We start from the raw sequence: 13,282 nt of genomic DNA on the forward strand, positions 1-13,282 counted from the left end.
GATGAAAACCGATTCATTCCTGGGGTCAAGGACATTTCGGTTAAAACCGAAAATGACACAGAGAGTTGCCTCAGAAAAAAGTTATTATGTATAGCATAGTTTTAAAGGGCCAGTTTGGGTAATTATATGGAAGCAAGAGTCACTTGTTTATATTATTTCCGTATGAGAATTGATTTTAATACAGATGGTAAAAAAATTGGTCTGTGAACATTTTTTAGGAACATAGTGTCATAACCAGTGCCAGTGGTTACTAAGTTTATTTGTGCTATCTTTTAGGCTAACAAGTTCATTATCGTGAAAGTTTTCTTTGAGTATTGTCTTTAAAGACTTGTGAATAAGGCATTAGTTTGGATCACATTAGATTGAGTGATAGTCCTACCATCTCTATTCCACCAGATAATTTAATAGCAAGCACCATGAAGCGGTGTGAGCTCTATGGTTATAACATGTTATATCTTAATTTCCCTTAAGGTCCCCCAAAATAGTAACACAAAACAGTGATGTTTTGGAACTAACAAAAAATGTTTGTCCTTACGGAGAAAACTCATCATGTCCTTGAATAAAACAAATAAAAATATATAGGTTAAGATTATGTTTCAGGTAGTTTTCAAGTCTTTTCAATTTTTTTTTTTGCTTATTAAAAGCAGTGAATATGATGTTTGTTTTTTTTTAAAGTTAGGGAAAAACATAGATGTACATATGTGTAACTTAGCTGTTCCATAGCTGCTGTTGTCAAGAACCTAACCTACCACAGAAAAAATATAACTGATTGTATTATCCACTTCGAAGCATAGCTTTTCTAAGACAGGAAAGGCAACCATTTTCTTTTTGGAATTTACAGCTGTCTCTTGCATTTAAATTTGGTTTACGTCACATGAACCCTGTGCAGGTCCGGGTGTTAAAAGAATAGGCCTGCAACAGTGCTAAGATTGTCGTAAAAGGCGACTAAATAGTGCTCAGAACCCTAGCCGGGGGATAGGGGGCTCTGCCTACAGAGCAACTGGGATGTGTGCCCCAGGTGGTGTAATGGGGTACCCCTGGCATGTTACATGCTGGGGTTGTCAGGCTATAATACAGCAAACCTGACCGCAAACCATAGTGGTGCACTGTGTTGGGAAAGATGCCACGTTCCTCACACGTTAAAGAATCCTACTGTGGTATTCTCCCGGAGTAGGAACCATAGGGCTCCGCCACAGGAGGCTAAATTGCCCGACCCTACCCACCTCTCCCTATTTCCAGTGGCAATCAAAATTTGTTGACCCCATTGTCCTTGTGTCCCATCCCTTTTTCATTTCATCATCATTTCATGTTCATCGTCTGAATATAGCTGAAATATTGCTGCTCGGACGTTAAACCCCAACAAACAAACAAACGACACATGATATATGTAAAATATTCCCACCATCCATGGAGAACACAACAGAAGTGTTTGTTTATCATGTGTTTGATGAGTGTTTAGCATGCATTTAGATATCGTGCAGGAAACCTAAATGTCTCAAGGAGTGTAAGTCTTTGAAAAAGGGGCAGTGGCTGAAAGGGGTGAGATAGGATAGGAACATGTATATGGTTCAGGGATAGCGCTGGGCTTTGCTAATGTCACAATTTATATTTTTTTATTTGATCTGGTGACAAAACTAACTAGTTGGCGATTTTCTTGGCACCTAGGTTTTGTATATTAAACGGATCAGCAACAGATATTTTCTCTAATTTAACAATGGTGTTGACACCTGGTCAAAGTTAATTGACCATAACCAATTCACGACTGAAGCCAATCAAAGGTAATTAGACCAGGTGACCGTGACTCATAATATCTTCCTGGGAGGTGTCAATCAGATGTAAAATATATTATTGAGCCATTCAAAACACTCACCATCTGATCAAAGGTAAACATAATCATGGCCATGTGCACATGGCCACATACAAGCTTCACAGCCCTGTAATACCATATGATACATTCAGGAATAGATTTAACTTATAATAGAATAAATTAAAATCCAATTAACAATGATTAATATCCCCATCAGGAAGTGTCTAAAACACTTCGAAATGCAAGAATTAATAAAAGAAAATGGATGACATTTGTTTACACTTTTGTCATGTGCCTCTTTTGGAGGGAAAATCGGTAAACAAATAGATGGGGATTCCCAAATTCTAATTAAGGAAATACTGCAGGCATTGTCATAATATTCAGATAAAAGAGAATTAGAGATAATTGAAAAAGGACACAATTAATGGTCCATGGTAGTTTGCTAGAAATTTTATCACGAAAAAAAGAATCAAGTTTGTTGAAAATTTATAAATAAAAAATAAAATTATTTTTTAAGATAAACTTAATTAGACCACAAAGGACAAAGGTCAATTTTTTTTAAAAATCAGGGACTATAAGAGCATAGTTTTAAAAAAGATTGAAAAAAAATTTTTGGCACCCATTTTGGCTCTAATTTCTGAAATTTGCTGGCGATTTTTCTGGCAACAGAATTTTGAAAGCCAGAGCAGCCCCTGCATTTGTCCTTTTAAAAAAAAAACATACTGTTAATAGTTCGTATTTTTAAAAAAAATTTTCTTAGTATTTGAATTGCATATTTTAATTTTGAATCATTTTAAAGGCTACTGAAACATTGAATTCACTTCCCTGTTTGACACCTATTCCAGTTTGACCGAACATCTATCATTAGTGTGCATGTGGTGCTCCGTATTACTTATAATGCATATTCATACCTGAAACTTAGGATCAGTTTTATACATTGTACTTGTGTTAAATGAACATCTTTTTTTTGTGAAATTTATCACAAGTTACTTAGTATTCTGTTTGGCACCATATTCTTTACTTCTGCTTTTTCAGCCCACTGTGTGAGCAGTGTGTGAAGACAGCTGCTAGAAGACTTGCTCAGAGAAATGCCAAAAGTGTAGTCATATATGGACGATCAAAGTCAACACTGCTGCATTCAAACAATTCTCCATACTCCAGAAATGGACATACCTATAGATCATTGAACAAACTATGTAAAGTATCAAGTCCTTGTATTTCAAGGATTTTTCTTCCTCAAGTTAGATTTGTGCATAATGTGATACCGAGACCATTGAAGACAGTAAACACTAATGGACAGCCCATTATATTTGTGAGTCAAAGACAAATTGGAACCCTTGGTAGAGTTGTCTCAAGATTTCTCAAAATTCGATATTTTTTCCTTGCTGGTGCAGTTGGTGGTGGAGTTGCTCTTAATGAGGTGAGTATGGTTAGATAGTTGGTTTATTAATATCATGGATTATAGATGATTATGATGGTTGTATTGATTTTAATTTCTAATGGCTTTTACAATATATTCATTAGGAATTAGAAATTATTCATATGTACACATGTAAATGTGGTTACAAACAAGTTCATGTACATGTCAAACATTTTAGAAATATTAGATAAGCAACTAAGAACATTTATACTGGTATACATGTAAACAGAATGAGAGTAACACAAAGTATGACCAGATCATAATTCAGATATTCATAAAAGCAAGCACTGGGAAGGAATCCATGGAACTCTCCATCAAGGAGATTTGAAAAGTGTTCAAAAATGAAAGTGAAAATAAAATGTTATTGTCAAGGATGACACAAATGGAAACAAAAATAGTAAAAGTTTCCTCATAAATGAAAAAGACAAACATAAAGGCACAGAACAGATTTATGAAATTAACACAAACGTAACACTTACAGAATCGAATGACATATTCAACAGTGTACAGTAAACTCTGACTAATTAAAAACACATTGAAATGTCTGATAATTTTTTTTTTCAGATCATACATGTACCAAAATATACTGTACATGTAAAGGCAAAATATTTGTCACAGTTTGTGGAAACTTGATCATGCTTCATACTTATACTATACAGGCATTTTCAAGTGTAATATAGAAAATAGTGGGTTAAACAATTACCAAAATGCAGATAAAATGTTGATGATTCTTCACAGTTTACCCAAGGTGGCTTTTCCAATTTACCCTGGAAAAAAAGCCTGGCATGTATTTCTGAATGTACTCATACATGTACTGTTAAAAAAATACTAGATGAAAAGTTCAGTATAGACTTAGTTGTTTTTGAAAGTTTTTTTTATAATCTTATGTATCATTAATTACATGCATTTTGATTTTTTTTTAGAAGTATGAATCTTTAAAAGATTACATTCCTGATTTAGAATGGATGAAAGAATACCTCCCAGAATCTGAAACACTAGAGACAGTGAAGAATAATGTTTTAAGGACTTTAAAGAAAATTCATCTCCCTGAAAAGGTAATTTAGTATTCTCTCTATATCTGTGTGGAATTGTGTCACCTAAACTATTGTGCAGGATTATATTATATTTGTATCCTCCATTTTGTAGCAGAGTATGGTAGAGCCATGAGATGTGCAAATTAATGATGGACCATCAGTGCCAAGGGTCCAGAAACGGTCAAAAAAGCCGGTCATTGACTGACATATTTTGCAAATGACCGACGACCGTAATCCAATTTCAGACATAAAACCCTTATAAATTACAGTCTGCATAGTATTTAAACATCCTTTCTACCTGTCTCCTTATTGTTTAGTGGAATTAATTGACTGGTGTGCGTCAATATTAGTCGATTTGCAGCCACCTGTGACTGTGATTTACCTGTAACTGATTAATTGATTGCATAATTAAGTTAACGGTACACATGCAGCACCATATGAATTCATTGAAGTGACTCTGAGAATTTTCATACATTTATTACTTGATTTTAAAAAAAAAGAAAAAGATTGACAAATCTATAATTTTACCGCCTGTCTTTCAGTGTTATTGAAAGCACATGGTTCTGAAATTACGAATCTGTCTTAGTTTGTAATAGTTAATTTATCAATTAAATTTTCTTAACACAGAAGTCAACAATTTAAATCAATATACAAAATGTATTCACGATTTTCTTCTATAAATTTTCATCCTTCGGAAGTTTTCGACTGTTGGCCGATGTGATGAAAAAGTTTGAGAGATATGCTGTTTTGTTTATATCTTAGAATGTCCCAGTGTTCTTTGATTTTTCACAAATTGAAGTTTCCTTGGAAAAAATCCATATAAAATCAACTTTCCCACAACCAATGACTGCTTTCCTAACAAAACAAATCCTTACAGCATATGAAGTTTTCAACTTGCCACGGGAAAGTGTAACCAAGTACTAACTTTCCCTGACCTAAATTTCACTTGCCCTGGATAACAGGAAATGGGAATCCTAGAACACTGTCCATGTGTTCACTTGTTCAAATATTTTGTAAAAGACAGAGTATGTGATGAAATAACACAAATTCCAATATTTATCTTTAGATAACTACAAAAAAGGTTGTTTTTTTAAGCCTATTTTCAATCTTATCATGTAAAAGACTGTCTTTTACATGCTCAGATTAGACTGACACAAATGTCTGCTGAAGTTTGATAAAATGACCGACATGGGCAGTCAAAATTTCCAGAACCTGAATCAGTGTACATGTACATGTATATCTCCTACAAATTTCTGCTTGTCCCTTTCTTTTATTTTCCCTTTGTAAATATGTTAACCTGAACAAATTTACATGACTTATTTATAATGTTTTCTTATTTTGCATGCATGCTCTATGGTACTTTGTAGATGATATAATATAGTGTTTAACTGTATCTCTTTAAAGCTGCATTAGCTATCATTTTCGTAAAAATAATTCCTGTTGAAATTCTACTTAAATACACGAAATAGGTGTCTATATATTTATTGTCTTGCAAGACAAAAAATCGACCTACATAAATTCGTATGCATGTGACTTCTGGTGACCTTAATCCACGCATGTGCTGTATTGTTTGATACCAAGGTTAAAGTATTTTTAACCCGGGTTAATGTCCTGTCTGCAATCTTCAGAAGTAATGGCAAAAAATAATTAGATCTGAGTTATCGATCTACTTTGATAGAAAAAACATTGTTTTTTCAATATTTTGTAGGTATTATCAACATTTATTGCTTCAATTGCATTACTACAAACTTATTTCATTTTATCAGCAAAATTCAGTAGAATCAGAACTGAACAAATTTGGCATCTAATGCAGCTTTAAAGAAGAATTAAATGGCATATATGTAAAATGTATATCACCTGTGTTGGTAGATAGCAAATATTTACTGTTTAAGTGAGGAAAAATTAGTTTTAGAATTACAACATATTTTTGTAATTTTTAGGGATGGTTGACCAGTAAGCTCCCAAATTTGAAGGATTACAAAGATGTACTGACAAATAATCAGTTGACTGGTAAGTTTATACTGTAAACATTATATTAACTTGAAATGACATACATGTATCTTGACTGGAATCTTTTTTTTGAAAATAGAAGAACAGGACTGATTCAAAATGTTCAGGCCAAATAATATAAATGTTTGTTTCCTGTTACAAAAACACCAAAATAAATTTAATGACAGAAACAAATATTGTGGTGGTATTTTGACAGGAAATATTATTACAGTCGAACCTTGTTAAGTCGAAGTTGTAGGGACCATGCACAAATGTTCGAGTTATCCGAGGTTCGAGTAATCCGAGGTCGAGGATAAACTGGAAGTACTAGTAGTTTGGTCCAAGATTGTTACTGTATTTACATCATTTGTTGTACATGTACTTCACTTAACATGGTACTTGGTAATGTCATGGGTTTTGTATCTGACGATATTTTTTTGTATGTTTTTGTATATCATGTTTGAAATACTGAACGGCACCAAGAGTTTTAGTGATTTTTTATATTTTTTCTATATCAAAAACGTCATAGTTCATATAACACGCTGCCTTATTTGATTCACAATCAGGAGTATCGTCAAACAGTTCGCTCTATAATATTATGATAAAATTTCAAATTCACTTGTGAAACAAATGTAGTTGTTGAAATACCCTTACTATCGTCTGTTTGATGTTTCATTAGTCAGATGCCATTACAATTCATCTGTATTTTTCTTTAAATTCAAAATATCAAAATATCCGATATCACTATTAGTGTAAATCCCAAGGTGTTATTAATAATTTAAAAATTTGTTTCTTTTAAAAACACGCACAATTCTTAATTAATTAAATGAACTAATCAAACTATAAAGAGTGTCAACAAATCAATTTTAAAAGCCACACTAATTGTTGTTAAAACGCACTTCGATCATGGTTTGTAATAAAGCAATCAGTTTTCCGACTAATTAGTTGACTTTGAGACATCAGGGTTAATTTACCTCAAAGTCCTATCGAGGGAACTGATTGATTACCTCAAGTTATCCGAGGTTTCGATTCATCCGAGTTTGAGTCATCGGAGGTAAAATTGTATTGGAGTAAGGGGAGTTTTGCTGGGACTTTGTAATTAGTTAGAGTTATCCGAGATTTCGACTAATCCGAGTTCGACACATTGAGGTTCGACTGTATTATAGTGAATTTATTTCCCATATGAATTATTGAAATTTATTACATAGGAAATATTTGATAAAAGATATACAGTTGTACGTGTACACATTTTGCATTTTATTTGTCAGTATAAGGCATTAAATTTATTTTATTAATCCAAAGCAGATTCAATAGAATTTTCCAATGCTCCATTTAACAACTTTGGAGATGATGGTAACTTCTTTGTCAATTGAATGATATGCTGAACTGCTAAAGTATTTTTATTTGTGGATACCATTTTAGTGATTGGGATTAAAATTTTGAGACTGGTATTTAAATGAACTTTACAATTTCAATGGATCATTCTTAAACACCCTTTGTAACAATATCTGCTGGAATGTTATAAATGGTGCATAGCCCCTTCTAATTTCTTTCTCTCATTTTATGATGGAAAAATTAGAAATTATGTTTGTAACTTTGTAACAGGAATTAAATCATACATTTTTGTTGTTCTCATTATTCCATAACAATATTTAGGACAAATTTTTTGGATGTAAACTGATGATCTTGTTAACATTTCAAAGACTTGGTAGGGAAATTACTTGTTCTCTTACTTTAAAAGATTTAGATTTTGTTCAGGATTAAACACTAATGATGATCTGGTGGCCTTGGGCCAGTGAGATATCAGAAGGACCAGTTAACATGACTTCTGTGGTGATCCATGGGCCAGTTAATATTCTAGATGTACATGTAGTCCTCCACATAAAACCTCAGTCCATTAACTGCCAGTATTTAAACTTATTGTGAACAGTTGGTAACCACAAATAAATATGCCTCACCAGTATAATGTTTAAAGCTTTATTTTATCTTTTTTTGTATGGTGTAACATAATCAGTTTTTTCTCTTCACTAGATACACATAGAAGCTTTCACGTTTTACCAATATGTCTGTGTAGTCCTGACATATTCTTTCATCGACTGCCTGCTTTTTACCATTAATCACAATTGTTATATTTTGTCAGGTTCTGTTAGCGGTGCTTTACTCATCCCATCTCAAGACCTCACAGGTGTGTAGAATATCCATTTGGAAAGGTCCATTCAGACCTGATTTTGTTCTTTTTTTGGAATTTCCTTTTAACCAATATTATTCAATTTACAGTGTACTTGTTATTGGTTATTTACCAATTTATTCATGATTTGTTAGCTGTCCATTGGAAAAGGTCTGGTAGCAAAATGTTGAATTTTACATTTTAGTTGTTCTGCTCAGTATTCCATTACAAAATTAAGGAAATATTTAATGGATGTAAGCTGATGATCCTGTTCAAATTTCAAAGACTTGGTTTGGAAATTACTTGTTCTCTTGACTTGTAAAGATATAAATTCTGTTCAGGGTTAAACACCAACGATGGTCTAGCATTTCATACGGGTGTTTATGACACTTTTCCAATTTTCAAAATTCTAATATGGGGGTACCTGTGATCTCTTGCTTAAATATTAAATATTAAATTTACGTGTAAATTTGTATCTTTCTCTACTTAAACATATCCATACATTATCAGGCTTGATCCATATACCTCTATCCTACCTAGGCTCAATTAGAAACTAGAATAAGTGAATACTTTAGGTTACGTAGAGCTAACACTAACAGTGGGAAATTATTTCAAATCAGTAAAAATCATGTAAAGTTCAGTATATACTGTGCTGTACATTTTGGTAACTTTTCTTAACTTGCAAAAAAAAGAAGTTTCAAAAAAAGGGCAACAAAATCTGTACAAGATCTTCCTCATGTAGTTTAGCGCACCTTTGCTTAATAAGGTTTACAAATTGTCTTTATGGCAATGTTTATATTGTGATCCTTTGAACCTTTGCAAGCAAAGATAGCATTAATCATGTGTTAACATATATGCTTTTCTTTTTCATATTTTATTAAACACTCCTCAAAAGGGTCTGGGTATCTAGAAATTCACATGTCCATCCTCTACACTTTCGGTTTCAGAGATATATTTAAAGTATTACTCAACCCATCTTTTCAAATTTTTACAAGATGTTGCTCAAGTTAGGTAATTATATATCTACATATTGCATTTAGCATACATGTTTATACCATTTCTGAGTTACGACCCTTTTTCACTTAAAAAAATGGGACTTTTCAGGTTGTTTTTTTTTGTTTTTTTTTTATAATAGTTCAACTTCAAGCTCCACTCAACTAATCCTTTTCAAATCTTAGCAGGTGAATTAGGGTGTACTTCACCTTTTCCATATGAGAGTTATGACACTTTTCCAATTTTAAAAAGTTTGAGTATGGTGGTATCTGTGATCTCTTGATTAATTTTTACTGAGACTGATAATTGACCCCTATTTCTTCCATATAAGTTTGTATCTTTCTCTATCCTAAACATATCCATGCATTATCAGGCTTGATCCATTTACCCTTTCCTACCAGGGCTCAATTAGAAACATCTATTCTATTTTCATTGTTATTTCTTGTAACCTTTTTCTAGGCTGTTTATTTAGTTATCATAATGTTTAGCCTGAGTTCATTTGTTTGCTAATTTAGAAAGGAAAATTGCTCAACATTTTGACATTTGTTGTAAGTTATTTTTGAAATTATTTGGACCAGGCCATATAAATCTTATTATTCTGCACACATGTGATTTCTTGAATCATCAAAATTGTGCATATATGTTGTCGTCAATATTATAATATTATTACAGCTAGTGAAATAGTTAATTTCAGGGAAGTTGGTCTTCCCTTGGTTAAATAACAATCACCTGATGAACTGCTTAGGTAATTAACTGATAGAATTATCATTACCTAATGATTAACTAGACAATTGTTCTGCTATCTTGTGACATCGACTTCGATTTGAAGGATGAAAAAACTCACGTTTTCTGCAATATATGTGTCATACAGCTTCAGATTCTGTCAGCACTTTCACAGATATCCGTTACCACCACCATTTCCTTTTTATACTTAACATTATGATGAAGAATATTTAATGAACATAAATACATATATTCCTATTCTGTATTTTGTGTAATTAAATTTTCATAATTTTCTTTTATTTATTTACATGTATTTATTCATTTGTAAATTCACATTTATACTTCTTATAAAAAGGAAAGTGTTATATATACTTAAACTTTCTATTAGACACAGATTCAAGTAATTGCAGGAAAATATAACATTTAAATCTCCTTGACTATTGTCCAGTTAACCATCAGGTAATATTAATTTTATCATGAAAAAAAAACAAGTGAAGTTAATTATTTTGCTTGCTGTAAATATATGATCAGTTTACATGTTTTTTGTTTTGTTTTTTTTTCTAAGGTATTGTTTGACAGTAATGAATACACTTTTTTTTGTATTTTTCCAGATATATGAACTTTACCAGTTTATGTAAAAAAATCTCTAATGTTCTGAAGAAGCAAAATAAATCTTTATTGAATTCAGTTAAATTATGTTCAATGAAATATTCGTATACCTGCCTTTTCAGACGGATTTATTATTCTTTCAGATTTTGCATTTTTATTCAAAACTGCTGATACATCAGAAACACTAAAAAGGATTTAAATGAATTTTTGGTAGACTGTTTCTCTTGATTAAAAGAAATTACTATTCTATTTCTATTTTTAAGTTGCTAATATTGTTATCGACTTCTAGCATTCATAACTTCAGTACTTTACATTCAGATGTGATTTGCATAATTATATAGTAGAACAACACATTAAGCTGCTGATCTATGCCATGTTTATCGTCATAGCTTCATAGATCTAGCTTCATTTGAGATCAAAATGAACCTTTTAAATACCATACACATGTGTTCTTCGTGTGTATTTTATGCTTGTATGAGAACAAGAAGTTAACATTTAAAGATGAAGTGATTGGTTAGCATTGAATATTACCCAGTTTCCGATTCAGACACAATGACTTGTTAGCAATTGAATATACAGGTCATATACATTATCAGGGCCCTGATGTATATACATGTATATAGTCATTGCCAGTTGTTTAATCTGGTTCCCTGGTCAATATCATAAGTGACACAAAAACATCACCAAAAATTTTAGAGAAACTTGTGGAACAAAAACATTACCTGTACTTCCTGGTAACCAGTTGTTTTGATTGAAATACATTCAGGTCATCATGGCTATGAAAGAGTAATCATATCAAGGAAACCAAGATTCTAGCAGAAATAACTTGATTTTAGAGCATATTGCATTCGTGCCATATCAGATGTTGTAGTGGCATAGAATATTTGAAGGTTAGTGACTTTGAAGACTTCAGTCGTTGATTAATATCCCTAATTTTGTTCAAAGTTAATACTTAGAGCACTTACAAAAAAGGACAGATTACAAGTGCTAGTAGCATTATTACAGGGGACACAAATTTAGCCAGTTTAAATGATAATGTGTATAGTGTCTAGATGATGTATTTTTGATGATAGAAGATTGAAGTTTCACTTATACTTAAGGTAGATGATACCTATTACATGGAGAATTCTTTTTTGTCATCTTGCAAAATTATTCAGATATATATTTTTTTAATTAACTAATAGTGTTTGAAATGATGTTTAAATATTATGTTTGAATTATTTAAAAATATTTTTTACATAAATATGAAATGGGAATATTATTTTTTCTAATTTTACAAAAAAACAAGGTTCATAGACCCCCGATTTCTTTTTGAAATATGAAAGAATGTCAGTTAAGGGTTCTTTATATAAACTGATTAGAAATTCTATATACCATGTTATTTATAGTTATGGATATTGTGAAATTTCCCTACAGAATCCATATAAAATGTCATAAAAAATGCCTTTATTATGGCTCAGTTTATGATTTTGTATTCAAGTTTGGTATCCTATGTTTTTTAGTTGAAAGTCTATAAAGTATGTTCATTCATTGTCATCACTGAGAAAAACTAGGAAAATATATGTACTGTTTATATTAGGTATGATCTACCTTAAATAGATGAATAAAAAAAGTTGAATTACCTTTCAAGTAAAGAGTATTAATATAAAAATACATACTGCATTTTGAAAATTTATTTAGAGATTTACCTTTTACATTTCAGCTGCAGAGGTACGCGCTGAAAGAAAAAGTCCCTTGTCAATACTTGGGTTAGGGAAATCTGCCACTGAAGACAATCTAAAGGTTAGTTGTGTCTCTGTTCATGTTTGTTTAAGGGGCAACACCAGTCTCTCTGTCAATTCTGGGGTTAGGGAAATCTTCATCTGAAGACAGTCTAAAGGTTAGTTGTGTCTTTGTTCAATTAAGGGGCAGCACAAGTGTGTCTGTGTGTCTGTCAACTGTGTTGAAAATTAAATAAGCCACATTCGAGTTCAACTAGCATTTGGCTCTGTTGCTACCTTCTTACACTAACACAGGTCAATACTAGGGCTGGGGAAATCTTCAGCTGAAGAGAATCCTTAGGGTTTTTTTCCTCTGTTCTTTAAAGGGACTTCACCAGTCAGTCTGTGTCTGTCTGTCTGTCAATACTGGACTTATGACAATCTTCAACTTATGACAATCTAAAGTTAAATTTGTCTCTTTTCATTTATCGGCCTTATTTGGCCTTTTTGTATGTCAATAGTGAGAAGAGGAAATCTTCAAGTGAAGCCATGTTGTCTGTGAGGAATGACACCTGTAATTTTTGTCATTTTTGTCTGTCTGCCATTTGAAACTTAAAAATGAATTGTGTATCTACTCACTTCTGGGGAAGGAAAAGTACTGCTAGCTCTTTCTTTTTGTCAGTGCTGGGCTAATGAAGTCCTCATTGAAAGACCATTTAAAGATTAGTTTTGTCTCTGCCCATTCAAGGGGATGGACCAGTACTACTAGCTCTGTCTGTCTTTCTGTCAGTACTGGGCTGAGGAAGTCCTCACTGAAAGACCATTTAAAGATTAGTTGTG

The 13,282-nt window shown here is 32.2% G+C and overlaps 1 protein-coding gene across 4 annotated transcripts in view; it reads left to right on the top strand.

Moving 5' to 3' along the window:
* The first annotated feature begins 4 nt into the window (after window positions 1–4).
* Window positions 5–13,282, top strand: part of LOC148601421 (dynamin-like GTPase OPA1, mitochondrial) — a 45,673-nt gene continuing 32,395 nt past the window's right edge. The window contains exons 1-6 of one of the 4 annotated variants that reach the window (XM_088554363.1): window positions 5–118; window positions 2,843–3,227; window positions 4,151–4,282; window positions 6,202–6,271; window positions 7,553–7,603; window positions 12,445–12,524. In XM_088554363.1, the coding sequence (XP_088410489.1) occupies window positions 87–118; window positions 2,843–3,227; window positions 4,151–4,282; window positions 6,202–6,271; window positions 7,553–7,603; window positions 12,445–12,524 (750 nt within the window). In that variant the 5' untranslated portion in view covers window positions 5–86. Of the gene's footprint in view, window positions 119–2,842; window positions 3,228–4,150; window positions 4,283–6,201; window positions 6,272–7,552; window positions 7,604–8,390; window positions 8,436–12,444; window positions 12,525–13,282 lie in introns of all 4 variants that reach the window. The other 3 variants (XM_088554364.1, XM_088554365.1, XM_088554366.1) reach the window with 3 other exon arrangements.

This window comes from Perna viridis, chromosome 12 (genome assembly GCF_037379345.1).
Source record: "Perna viridis isolate PV_CMFRI_1.1 ecotype Kerala chromosome 12, ASM3737934v1, whole genome shotgun sequence".
NCBI classification, from domain to species: Eukaryota; Metazoa; Mollusca; class Bivalvia; order Mytilida; family Mytilidae; genus Perna; species Perna viridis.